The sequence below is a fragment of the Thermobia domestica genome, chromosome 9, assembly GCF_964235325.1.
Source record: "Thermobia domestica chromosome 9, izTheDome1.hap1.1, whole genome shotgun sequence".
NCBI lineage: Eukaryota > Metazoa > Arthropoda > Insecta > Zygentoma > Lepismatidae > Thermobia > Thermobia domestica.
The window spans coordinates 72,110,087-72,124,108 of record NC_137462.1 but is presented as its reverse complement, the minus strand read 5'-3'; the positions used below and the strand labels follow the sequence as shown (position 1 = coordinate 72,124,108).

Sequence of the window (14,022 nt, the reverse complement as noted above, 5' to 3'; positions counted from 1 at the left end):
ATCATTGGGCCATATTTTTTTGATGGACGTCTTACTGGTGATACCTACGCCGCATTTATCAGTGATGTACTATACCCGGAGTTGTTAGAGAATATTCCTTTCGCTGAACGTATAAGAATGTGGTATCAACATGATGGTGCTCCAGCACACAACGCACGCCAGGTCAGAGCCTTATTGGACCACCGTATGGCCAATAAATGGATTGGGCGTCGAGGTCCTATTCACTGGCCTCCACGATCTCCTGACCTAATCCCACTTGATTTTTCCTCTGGGGTTATATTAAGGATCGGGTAATGTCCAACGTACCAACAACTAGTGATGATATGAAGGCGCGTATCCAAGGTGTGTGCATCTATCACTCCAGAGATGCTACATGATGTACGAACATCCCTATGCCGCCGCTTACGGAGGTGTGTGGAGCAGGATGGAGGACATATCGAGCATCATTTGTAACATGGTAAGTGTTGAAATTATTTGCTTTACAGTGATTAAAATTACAATTTTTAACATCGCACATACCCGTAGAATTACTAAACGTTATCCTACTACTTTACAGGATATTAGTTTGTGGTAATGCTGTTATGACAGGCTTGCCTCAAATCAAAACAACTTTTGTAGTAAGCTGTTTGGTATTTCACGATCTATCAAAGAGGTATCACTCGCCCTATGTTGCGATTTGAAAATTCCATGTACACCCCTCCATACAAAAGCGGGGCGAGGGAACTTCTTTAACAAAAATTTCAGGCTTTGTGTTGTACATTGACTCTTAACACTTTTCTTATTTGATGCGTAGTTCGTTGCGTTGATATTGGCGTGTAATACTCAATTTGAACACTGCACTTTCTATCTGAATGTGGAACCATTTATGGCGGACATTTTGAAACAGGCTTGCCCGAAATGAAAACAAATTTTGTACGAAACTGTTTGGCTTTCCACGATCTATCAAACAAGGTATCACTCAACCTATATTCCCATTTGAAATTTTGAAATTGGTCCCGGGGCCCCATGATTAGGGCCCTGGGGACACCACGACAACATCATTCCACATTGCCTATGATGTTTCCGTTTTTCATTTTTTGTTTAATCGTTTCCTACTCATACGTTTCCGATTTATAAGTACTGGAAATTTTTCTGATACAGGACCAATTTTGGGGTCTATCTTGAAAACGGTGCCCCATATCAAAATTGTTTAATTTTTCAAGCTCTTTCGAACGAGGTATCACTCGACCTATGTTCCCATTTGAAAATTTCACGTTTACCCCCTCCCCCCAAAATGGGGGGCGGGGGAAACCTAATGTTTGACTTATTTCTTAGGCCCCTCTGTATTGCACATTGTCTCTTAATGTTTTTTCTTATATGATGTATAGTTCGCGAGGTATTGGCTTGTAACACTTATTTATAAGTACTGGAAATTTTATCGGATACAGGACCATTTTTGGGGCCCATCTTGAAAACGGTGCCCCATATCAAAAATTGTTTCCTACAAAAATTGTTCAATTTTTCAAGATGTTTCGAACTAGGTATCACTCGACCTATGTTCCCGTTTAAAAATTTCAAGTTCACCCCCTCTCCCCAAAGTGGGGGGCGGGGGAAACCTAATGTTTGACTTATTTCTTAGGCCCCTCTGTATTGTACATTGTCTCTTAATGTTTTTCTTATATGATGTACAGTTCGCGAGATATTAGCTTGTAACACTTATTTTGACTCACCCTGTGTATATATATATATATATATATATATATATATATATATATATATATATATATATATATATATATATATATATATATATATATATATATATATAGTTCTAATTTCGGAAGATTTAAATCATAGATTACACTGGTCTACATATGAAAACTTTTTTTCTGCTGACTTAGATATTTGACTTGTTTCTTAAAATATCGAGGTCGCTGATTCCAGTGGTGTAGTTAGTTTTTGCCTATCACGTCAGAATTTTACACAATCGGATCATACTTACACTGACAGAAGTTTCTTATTTGTTCCATATATCTTAGTAAGAAACACATTAAATATTGTACTATTGCCTTAATATCAACATATATACGGAACAAGTTACGATAAAGTTACTGACACCCACCCACTCATATTATAAAACAACCCCCTGTGGAATTTTATTTCATTTTACTTCTATTGTTACATTGTTTTATTGTTATGTTGTTTACAGTTCTACCAATCTTATACTTCAAGGTTATAGAATAGCATGCACGTATTGGATTACTGTATATATATATATATATATATATATATATGGTTCCAAAATATTACTATGGAGTAGTTTTACGAATCTATTTGTCATATAGACTTGATAGAAAGTTAAGCAAATCCAATATATTTTTTTAAAATTTCATTTACGACCTCAAGCTGATAAATACACACAACAAAATAACACAACGTGCTTACCTACTTAGGCAAAAATGTTTGTTCCTTTGATTTTCTGCAGTAAGTGTTCTCCGGAACGTCATGCTGCGATAGTCCGCTATCATGTTTTCGTTCCACCTTCCCTGATACCGGTTCTTCATGGTTTTGATATCCTGGTGAAACCGTTCACCCTGTTCTTCACTAAGGGCACCAAGATTGGAAGGAAAATAGTCTAGATGTCTGTGTAGAAAGTGAAGCTTCACACTCATATTTACTCCAAACTTCTGAAATGTGGCCAACAAATTGTCAACAAGTTTCTCGTAGTCGTCCGCTTTAAAATTTCCAAGAAAGTTTGTAACAACGGCATAAAAAGCATCCCATGCATCTCTTTTTGTGGGGTTTATGGTTTGTAAGAACTATTTATCTTTCATTAGCAACCTTATCTGGGGGCCGACAAAAATACCAGCTTTCATTTCCTTCTGTGTCAATGCAGGAAATTTCGAGCAAATGTATTTGAAGCAAGCACCATCCTGATTCAAAGCTTTTATACACTGTTTCATTAATCTCAGCTTTATGTGTAGTGGAGGGAGAAACAAGAGTCAACAAGCGGTTCGTTCTGGATGTTTTTCACTCCCACTTCAAAATCTACTCTGACAGGCCACAATCTTCGTACCCAGTGTTCATTCCTTGCACGGCTGTCCCATAAACAAATAAAGCAAGGATATTTCGTAAAACCTGCTTGTTGGCCCAGTAACATTGGCATTACCTTGAGGTCCCCACACAGAAGCCATCTATCATTCTCATAATTTATCTTCTCAAGGAGCATTTTCAATGTTTGGTAGCTTTCCTTCAAATTTGTAGAGTGACCAGCAGGAATGGATGCCAACTTATTGCCATTATGCAGCAATACTAGGGTGACCAGACATTCTCTTTTTAAGAGTATTATACTCTTTTCGAGGTTCATATACTCTATACTCTTTTTTCTTCCCCCAAATATCGAATTATACTCTTTTGTGGTATTTTCAATTTCATTTAACGTTTAATGCATTTTCCCATTGAAAATCGCATTTTTTTCTTGTAAAAACTTGGACGTTGAGAACACTGTTTAGTACTTCGTAGTAGCAGACCCGCTGCGCTGTGCTGCGTTTCTCGTCCTCGTTGCATTGTAGGGTTGCCAGATTTTCTTTTTGCAAAAGAAAAAAAAATAATATAACTAAACTGTTTTATTAGTTAGTACTAAAACTATAGTAAAGACGGCAAAATTAAAGTGATAGATTTATCCAAACTTTCAACATTTTAAATTGATTGAGTACCTGGAATGATTTATATTATAGGAATTTATATCTGGTATTCCTACAGTTCATAGCACGGGGTTTTGTTTTCCCTTCAAAGTGAGTGTTCTTGGTAGTGAGAATCGCGCAGTGATTATTATTCTAATTAACGTGCGTGCGTACACTCAATCAATTATATTATTCGAGGATTGGAAGGATTTATTTTATTAACAATGTCGCGAGGAAAATGTCAGTATAATCAAGCGTTTGAAATAAGCTATCCTTGCATTAAAAGGGCCCGCAGTAACGATGTTTACAAAGCATGGTGCACGGTATGTAAGAAGGAGTTCTCTATAAAAAAAAAAAAAAAAATAAATAATAAAGGGAAATATGATATAGAACAACATATAAAATCTAAGTCGCACACTGAATGCTCATCAACTTCCGAAACAGGTAAGTTGGATAGTTTTTTCACCACAGAATCTTCAGAAGAGCTAGATTTAATTCGACTAGAACTTGTGTGGTCATACTAGAGACCTGCACGGGCCGAAGTTTTCGGCCCGAGCCCAATCCGGCCCAACCGTGCCTAGGCCCGGCCCAGCCCGGGCCCGAAAAGTTTTGAAGATTTTCGGCCCGAGCCCGGCCCGGCCCGATAAGTTTCTTAGAATTCTTGGCCCAAGCCCGGCCCGGGCCCGATCAATTTTAAAAGGTTATGGCCCGACCCCGGCCCGATAATTTTTTTTAAAAATTAGCTCGAGCCCCAATCTTTCTCAAAATTTAGTACTAAATTTGACCTAACCCTCAGAAACATTTTCTAAACTCTGGTTCACAACCTGACGCTTGGCTCTCGAATGGTACCATTGCCTCCTAGAAATTTGCCTGTCATCGAGAGAACAAAAACTCCATTCCCTGTAACACAAATCTAACTTAATTGATTTTTAGCATAAAGTGAAGATGGCAATATTGTTTAGCGTCAGGCAAAACATTCCCACCCCTTCTTGTTATATTTTGAGTTCAGTGAAGGGCAAGGTCAGAGCTCAATTTACCGCATAATGACTGCAATCCTCTATAGTGAAAGTGGAGCCGCTAAGCAACATAAACTGTAAATAGCTATTGCATCCTTTGTAACATTTTTCACGGACACACTTCTTCAACGTTTGGCTTTATTCCAATTATCGTTTAACGAAAGTCAATAATTATTAAAGAATTGCAATTGATCGACCCCAGCCCGGCCCGATCTAAAGATAAATCAGTGTCGGCCAGCCCAAGCTCGGCCCGGCCCAAAGAAATAACAGTGTCGGCCCGCCCAAGCCCGGCCCGGCCCAAAGAAATAGCAGAGTCGGCCCGCCCAAGCCCGGCCCGCGGACCGGGCCGGGCTTCGGGCTTTGGGCCAGGCCCAGCCCGTGCAGGTCTCTAGGTCATACCATGATGTTAAACATAACCACTCTTTTAGAAGCATGGACTGCACTAGCAAACTTTTGAAATCAACAGTGAATAAAAAATTTGCATGTGCGAGAACGAAAACGGAGGCTTTGTTAACAAGAGTGTGGTCAGAAAATATTTTAAGTAATAGTGTTAAAAAGGCTCCTTTCGCTGTTGTTGTTTGTGATGCTTCCAATCGTAAAGCGACCAAACTCATGCCTGTTTTAGTGCGGTACCGTGAAGTAGATACTGATATTAATGTAAAAACATGTCTTCTAAAAATTCATAGCATATCAAATGAAACCTCGGAAACGGTGTCGAACGTATTAATGGGAACATTACGTCAGTTTTGTTTGGAAAATAAGGTAATCGGTTTTGTAGCTGATAATGCACCAGTAAATTTTGGAAGCATAAAAAATAAAACAACAGGAAACGTGCATAGCGAACTAGAGTGCAGGTTGAAGAAAAATGTTTTGCCTATCGGGTGTGGGGCTCATATCCTTCACAATGGGATTTCTGTGGCGTGTTCGAGAGTAATACCGATTGATGTTGAGAATTTGGTTTTTAAAATATACAACCATTTCAGTATTTTTACTGTAAGGGCAGCAAATTTGAAAAACTTGTGAGTTCATTGGCTGTCATTATGAGGGTCTTTTGTATCACTCAAAGACAAGATTCTTGTCTCTGCTTTCGTGTGTAGAAAAAATTATACGTCAGTATGAACCACTTAAGGGGTACTTTTTGAGTGATGAAAATGCTCCAATAGCTATAGTCAATTTCTTTCGGGACGAAACAAGTGAGTTGTGGCTGTATTTCTTGAATGCTCAGTTAATCTTGTTCACTGAAACAATTACAAAATTTGAGAGGGAGGATATAACAGCGACTGAAGTTTTTGTTGGGTATTTTGAACTTCTGAGGAAATACAAAGATAGAATTGAACAAAACTTTTTTTCCGTTTTCTGCTAGAAATTTAATTACGAAACTTGTAAACGAAGGGAATATAAAAGAGGAATATGCCTACTCAGTGTCAAGAAGGTTTTACTTTGAAGTGATAACATACTTAGAGATGTGGCCACATCGTTTTTTTCGGAGAAGCAAACAAGATGAAACATTTACTACTTGACACATCAGTTACCTATGAAGAATTTCAGGAGTCGTTTGCATATTTCTATGAGCAGGTGAAACATGTAGACAGTTCGTTGAAATTCAGTGATAATGATATTTTTGACACTTACTGTGCAATTTCCAGATGCGTTAAAGAACACCTTGAGCAGTGGGGAGAGAAAAGAGAGACAATGATGGGCAAATGGAAAATAGTGTACAAAGATTTAGTGCGGGCTGGGTCAAATTTAAAAGTGATTTGCCACTCGTGCAATTCTTGTTTACTTTACCGGACACTAATGTTGATTGTGAGAGGCTCTTCAGTGCTATTAACACTTACTGGAGCGAGGAAAAAAGTCAACTCACAGTGTCGACACTGGAACAAGTGATGAAAGTGAAGTTCAGTGTAAGCATGACCTGTGAAGAGTTCAGACTGGCAATAAAGGATAACATTAACTTACTCAAGAAAGCAAGATCGTCGCAGAAGTATGAATGGTGGTGAGTAAAACTGTTTTAACTCATTTGCATGCACATTGGATAAAATACTGTAATTCATCTTGTCTTCATACTGTCAATTTTTTTATATACTCTTTTGGATTTAAAAAAATCTGGTCACCCTAAGCAATACGTACTTTAAACTCCTCTTCGAAGGGTCAATAAAGAGCCTCCATTCTTTCGCATCATAATCACATCCCATAGCTTCAATTAGTCTTTTTACATCTGTACAATACACAAGTTCTTCATCTTTTTGAAAATATTGTAGTAGATGCTTCTCTCTGTCCCGATATACGATAGTTGTTCCTGGTGCAACATATTCCTTTCTTTCAGTCTTGAACCCAGCAATTCTGCTGATGCTTTTGGTAGAGCAAGGTCGCGAATTAAATCATTTAATTCTGATTGAGTGAAGGGATTGCATGAATTGCATTCATCAGACACCACAAAATCCTCGTCACTATGTTCTGTATTTGTGTTGACAGAGCTATCGTCATCATCCCTGGAACTTGCAAACGTGCTGCATGTAGGGATAGGAATTTCATTACTGTAAGAAACAGGTCTTCTAGCGGAGTAAAGATTAGGATACTGAATAGTATGTTTAGATTTCCTGCTCATACCAGATACATTTACCATACAGAAACAGCAGTCATTTACATGATTTTGCTGCTCTCGCCACACCGTTGGGATTCCAAAACTAAGGCTTGTTCTTCGACCCTTGCTCCATTGTCTGAGATTTTCTACACAGGTCCTGCCTACTTTATGTGGTGCCCATGGTTTATCTTGGTCACCCGAAATATGCATGATACAATTTTTGTATAAATTCCGAAATATTTGTTCGTTGTTTCGGGGTTGTGAAAGAACCACAAATATAGCAAAATATATCCGGATCGTTCTTACACTTTCTACGAATAGATATCACGTTATTTAACCTCGGTACAGCTGCCAACTTGACCAGAATGTGTGTAGTCTACACTCTAGTAGTTGTAATTCTGTAGATATCACTACAACAATACAGTGCACCAATACTAGAAATAACCAGACCAGTAAATGTTCGCAAAACTCCCACAAAATTCTAGCACACCTTTCGCAATCTATTAACTCGCCGTGTTTTCCATGAACAAAGAGTGCAACGTAATTCGTCACTCTGCATAAAAATTCAGCTGCGAGTGCTCCCTTATTTCAACCCTTTACATACGTAATATCCTCTTCGATTTTAATTGAACATGATTTTGAATTACTTATACTTTATTTAATATATACTTTAATTCTTTAATAACTCGTAAAAATAAAATTAAACGTAACAGTGTATGTGCTGCCATCTTGTGACATCTTGTAGAACTACGTTACGATTAATGGTTCTAAAGCATACATGAAATATTAGATAAAATTTCATTTTGTGAAAATACCTGACGTGATAGAGAAAAACGGATTCCATTTTTCGATTTAGCACACTCGAATTATTAAAGAACAGCTGGCAGCCTCCAGTCAGCAAAATTGATGTAGACCAGTGTTATATTGGTGTTTATCAATATCTAAGAGGCCACCGTTCCTCAGATATTGGCCAAAAAGTTCGAATTTCGGGAGATTTAAAGAGCTATATCTTCGGAACCACAAGTCAAAGAGATTATATTTTGCGATTTTTTTTTTTTTTTTTTCAAGAAAGTGCAGATACAAAGATTTACTTTTACATGTAAGTTAGAAACAAAATCACAGTTATCCTTCCCACTCCATCTTTCCATTCTTCGTTCTGGCAATGCTCTTGGAGCATTCTCAACTGGTTTCATTCTTGAGAACATGCCTCACTGTGGAACATAACAAAAAGATAAGAATTTCAGGCTACTGGGAGACTTCTGAGTTGTTCAATGCAACAGCGTGGTATGGCCAAACCATGGCCCACAGAAAGTAGTCGGCGGGAAACTATAGTAGGGTTAGGAGGCAGGGATGGGCGGAGGCGGGGGAAATGGGGTGCTTAGAAGATTGATTGGCAGAGGAGAATACAATATTTTTATTTCCCATCGTTATGTAGGTACAACATTTTGAGAGATTAGTTACTTACGCAAACCAGGAAAAATAAGAGAAAATTCAATATTGTTGAATTATAAATGCATTTTTTCAGTTAACACAATTTCAAAAATAATTTTTATAGGACGTATACCCGAATAAATTGAACTTCAAGACACAGAAATCCCGAGTTCCTTCGACGCATTTAATAACCAAGGGAGGTGGAGGTAATGAGAATTTTAAATTTTACTCTTTATTTATTTTTTAATTTTTCAAAAATTTGTCTGATTTTCACATTTATAAAACATGTGGTTAACAACACTGTCAGAACATACATTTATGGAGGAGAATAAAATTTGTTTCATAGTTGTAACGTAATTACACAACGAGCAATGCTTGTTTAACCCCTTCAGTGCGTAATTTTCAGATGCGAACCGCTGTAAAAAGTGTAGTTTTTTTTTTTTAGAACTTTGGAATTTTTTACCTTTTAATAACTTTTGAACCTCTCAAGCAATTACAATGAAATTTTCGGCATTATGAACTTTGTTGCTTTTAATTAGCTACTATAACTTGTCATTGTCGTATTTATGGTTATCATCATCATCATCATCATCATATGGTTAGGTTACACAAAATTTGGGAATGCCTCAACAGACCAAGCCCAATTTTTCTGTGTGGTCTCTTGGGGTTCCTAGGTGAGCCCAAACTCGCTAAATATTGTCGGGAATAACATTACTCATACTATGGGCAAGTATATTCGCCATACGCAATACAAAATAGCCAAAGTAAAATGAAAGCGTATATATACGCCATCCGCACAGCAGGTGCGTTTTGAAGACACGAGTTAACTCGCCATCCACACTGAAGGGGTTAAATCACCCCCTATGAATCAGGGTAAAAGTAGTTGGTATTTAACGCCTCGAGATTTTAAATTTAAATTAAGGGAACCCCGTTGTACAAACCCAGAGATAACAGTCCCGTTTCATACAGCCTCGCTGCTGAAAGGGACGTTAAATTCAAAATCAACTCAACCCAGAACAGAGATGGGGGTCAAAACACGACACCCCACTAGAAAGCTAGCTGACAGGCCATAGCCTTTCGAGTCCCGAAAAGACAGAAATTTCTTCTTTTTTCTCCCTCAGAAACTTTTGAAGATAACATATCTTGAAAAAAATAAGGTCGATGCATACGTTCGCGCAGTTTTCTTTTGGGTTGGCAACAATGCGGCGTGAAGCGATTGTTTATTGTTATTCCGTTGTTTTACCCTAGTTTGGAGTTTGTGTATTGTGAGACATAGGTTTTCTTGATTGTGAACGTATTATTGTATATATTTCAGACAAACTAATATGGAATGTCAAGTTGAGAAAAGTGATCATTTCCGTCACATTTTACTCTTTGAGTTTAACCGAGGATCCAGTGCAGCAGAAGCTGCAAGAACAATTTGTGCAGTGTACGGGGAATGAAGCAATTGCTGAAAGAACAGCTTCTCTTGACCAATGGCTGATTTCTTCCAGTCAAACCAAAACAGTTCTACAGGCGAGGCATTGAATACTACCTGAACGTTGGTAGGTCATAGATACAGGTGGAGGTGATACATCAATGAGTGATTGTGAGTTAATATAAGTAACAATAAAATGTATGCAATGTATTGTTACTCTCGTAGAATATATTAATGTTATGTCTATGTTGTATTTGAATTAACAGAGGAGCAGAATAAAAATAAAATATAAAATATTAAAACCGCACGAACTTATGCATCGACTCCTATATAATTAAGAGGGTTTGTTTCTCTTTATTGAGAGTTTCTTAACATATAAACTTCCAATAAATTTTTATCGTAGTTATAGGCTATGTAATATGTATGATCAACCTCCCAATAATTTTCTTTGGCATGCACTCATGTTATTAAGATACTTCTGACAACGTTGCACGTTTTAATAGGGTTGCTTCCAGATTACACCGAAAAGGTTTTCACGTGCAGAAAGCCACCCCGATACTAAAAATGAACATAAACAACTAAGAAGATTTATAGTAGAAAGCCGTCAATATTCGGCGCTCATTTAACTATCTTCTTGCTCAAGCATCCAATTGATATTTATATACCGTTATTTCTAACCATCCCCAGCGACCTTGTGCGTCCTATCTGTTACTGATTCATTCAACCCTATAAATGGAGATAGATTTTTCTTTCTTCATTAAAGGAGATTTTTGAGATTCCTTCTTTCTTCTTTTATACAGATAATAAGCTAGTAGTGTGGTAAGAGATATGTCTAAGTATTTTGCCCGAAGGTAGGTTCTAGCCTTCTTATCCTAATATAACTATGTGAGGCAACTAAGTTTTTAAAGCGCGGGTAGGGTGGCCAGTTCCTTCCCTGTGGTTCAAATAGGTTATGAACAGTGTTCGAAGTGTGTGGGGGGGGGGGAAGCAGAGACGGTATGTTTTATTACGATTTTGACTCGACATACCGGCTATCTAAATTTTGAAATACAGTAAGTATATGTTGTCTAAAAGATTGCATTTCTATTTACATCATGACTGAAGATCTTCTCAGCTTCTCTGTAGTTATGGGGGGGAAGACATGGAGAGACTTTGATCCCCAGCGAACAACTTTCTAAAAAAAAAAAGAAAAGAAAAAATCCTCTTATGTTGTATTCGAGAGAATTATGCACAAAAATGCTCAAAAACCGAGTTTTTATCTTAATTTCCTGTGGCAGAACTCCCGGACCCCCTACTCGACTGAGGAATATTCCAAATCATCGGACGATCCGCCTCCCACAGCAGACAACCCCTATATCCGCCCATGCTCAAACCACGATATTTATATGCATTAAGACAAGAAGACACACACATACATAAGAAAGAAACAATTCAGTATGGAATATCAAAATATAAACCAGATGAACTTCTTTGTAGACATACAGGAAAATGATAACAAAAATGTCGGTGTTGTCAACTTAGAAATTATTCCTACATAAGAAATAAAATCTTTTTACGTGCAAAGCTATTCGTCAATTACTGTGTATAAAATGGGTGCGTTAAAAATACTTAGCATCTACACTCCAGTGACGGTATGTCATGATCACTTAAAAACCAGAGGCGCAGGGGCGTCATTTCAGACTTCGCTTGAGGGGGGCAAGAGCACCACCGACATAAGACTTTCATGTTTCGTACTACTATATTAGTAGACAATCGATTACAGTACATATATTCCTCAAACTCCTGGGGGGCAATTGCCCCCTCCTGCCCCCCTAAATGACGCCCTGCGAAGGCGATATGCCTTAATAACTGAAAACCCAGAGGCGGTATGGCATACCACCGCATACCGTCTCACTTCGACCACTGGTTGTGATGAGACTAAAAATTAAGAGCTGGAGTAGAGGAATAGGGTTGAGCAATATAGACCTAATTAGCGATAGTGACGACGCTAGAGAGGGAACAAGGAGAGTACTCCGGTAGCATAGTTCCCCACGACTGCCCGCAGGCATCTTATGTTGCAATGTAGGTCACGTAATATAAATTACCATTATTTTCAATTTATAAAAAATAGTTGCATCTCCCAAAATGCCTGCCCTTGCACCTGTCCCCTCCCCGAGAAATTAAAACTGATGTCGCCAGTGATTAAGGATACCAGCAAGAGCGTAGCCATAAACGTTGTCTAGTGTCTAGCGCGTGGGCGTTTAAGGCATATGGTCATGGGTTCGTTCAATCCTCGGTAGGAGAGTATTAAAAAGCTTGAAAGCATCACAATCGTTCGGATTCCATCTTAAACCAGTGTTTTCCAAACATTTTTGCCTGACGACACACTTTACTGAACGGATACGACATCACAACATACTTCATTTATTATTATTTATAATATACACTGAGCTCCCTCGTGGCTAAGCGGTTAGCGTACGCGCCTTTGGCGTGGGAGGTCCGGGTTCGATTCCCGGCGGGAGCTCATGTAGTTAGGATCACACGTTATGCTGTAGGTCCACGTCTCACATAGCCTCGCTGCTGAAGGGGACGCTAATCTGAAAATCAAATCAAATCATAATATAAATTACAGTATAAGTTTCTATGCAGTAGTGACTCTGTGTAATACTGAGCATTGGTACTGCTACTGGAGGTGCTGTGTCTCGAAATTGATTCTAACTAATTATTCAATGCTTCATTATTTTTAAATTATAAAATTTCTCCACACACCTTATGGGACTACACGACATACCAATATGTCGTGACACTCCGGTTGATAATCACTGCCTTAGTCTCGGTTCAGACGTGCAGAAAAGTCTGTTACGGGCCCGCAACAGAAAACTCTGTTGCGGACCCGCGCGAGCCGGAAATACATTGGTTCATATCATTCATACCACACGTGCAGACTTTCCCGCACGACTCTGCTGCGGACCCGCAGCGGGCAAAAATTGAGTTGCGGGCATTGTTGCCAACATCCCACGACATTATTATCGTACGAGCACAGTAAAATTACAGTTTTTTACATAAAATTACCGTACATCTTTGTTTGTAATATAAATTTCAAGTATTGCTGTGCTTTAGCTAGTATTATCATCATTGCAAGCATAATGATAATAGTAATAATGATAAAATAATAATAATAATAATAATAATAATAATAATAATAATAATAATAATAATAATAATAATAATAATAATAATAATAATAAAAGAAGTAGTGCAATATAATAATTGTACGTACCAAGCGAGATGCTGAATTATGAATATGCCTCTGATAATGTTCACTGTGCACTTAACGATGACATTTTATATACACTGTACATTATATACACTATGTTACACAAAATTAATTTTGAAAATCATCATCATCATCATCACCATCACTACTTTCTGCACATGTGTCACTACTAACAGAAGATGGATACAAGTTATTTCTGTTCATTGACCTGAGCATGAACTCTGATGGTTTGAAGTCACTGCATCCGCCATTGGCTGTGACAAATTGAGATGAAAGTAATAGGGCATTGAGAGTTTCTGTGTGCAACTTATTTCTTGTTTTGGTTTTTATTAACTTTACCCTTGAGAATACTCTTTCCCACGATGCACTAGAATGAGGCAACACTAGAACATCAAGGGCGAACTGAGCTAGTTCGAAGAATTCATTGCACTCATCGTCGTTTGCCAAAGATTTTAAATGTGCCCAAAATTTATCTGGTTGGCTTTCATGCGTGATATTGATAAGGGGCATTTTTCTCCACTGATCATCGATTTTCTGTAAAAGATCGATGTCTGTTGGGGGCAGAATTCTAGGTACAACAGCAGCAAGAGAAAGAAGTGATGCCACCCTTGTATCATCCTTATTTAATGCTGCAGTTGGTTACAAACAAGTCATTT

The 14,022-nt window shown here is 38.0% G+C and overlaps 2 protein-coding genes across 6 annotated transcripts in view; one reads left to right on the top strand and one right to left on the bottom strand.

Annotated features, from left to right (window-relative positions):
* Nucleotides 1-14,022, top strand: part of LOC145694744 (uncharacterized) — a 184,683-nt gene that overhangs the window by 83,794 nt on the left and 86,867 nt on the right. Inside the window, exon 1 of one of the 3 annotated variants that reach the window (XM_081771351.1) lies at nucleotides 6,334-6,674. The exons of the other annotated variants lie outside the window; for them this stretch is intronic. Within the exon in view, the coding sequence (XP_081627477.1) occupies nucleotides 6,382-6,674 (293 nt within the window). The 5' untranslated portion in view covers nucleotides 6,334-6,381. Of the gene's footprint in view, nucleotides 1-6,333; nucleotides 6,675-14,022 lie in introns of those variants that run through there. 3 annotated transcript variants of the gene reach the window in all.
* LOC145694742 (uncharacterized) overlaps nucleotides 1-14,022 on the bottom strand; it is a 753,582-nt gene that overhangs the window by 709,650 nt on the left and 29,910 nt on the right. The window lies entirely within an intron of this gene.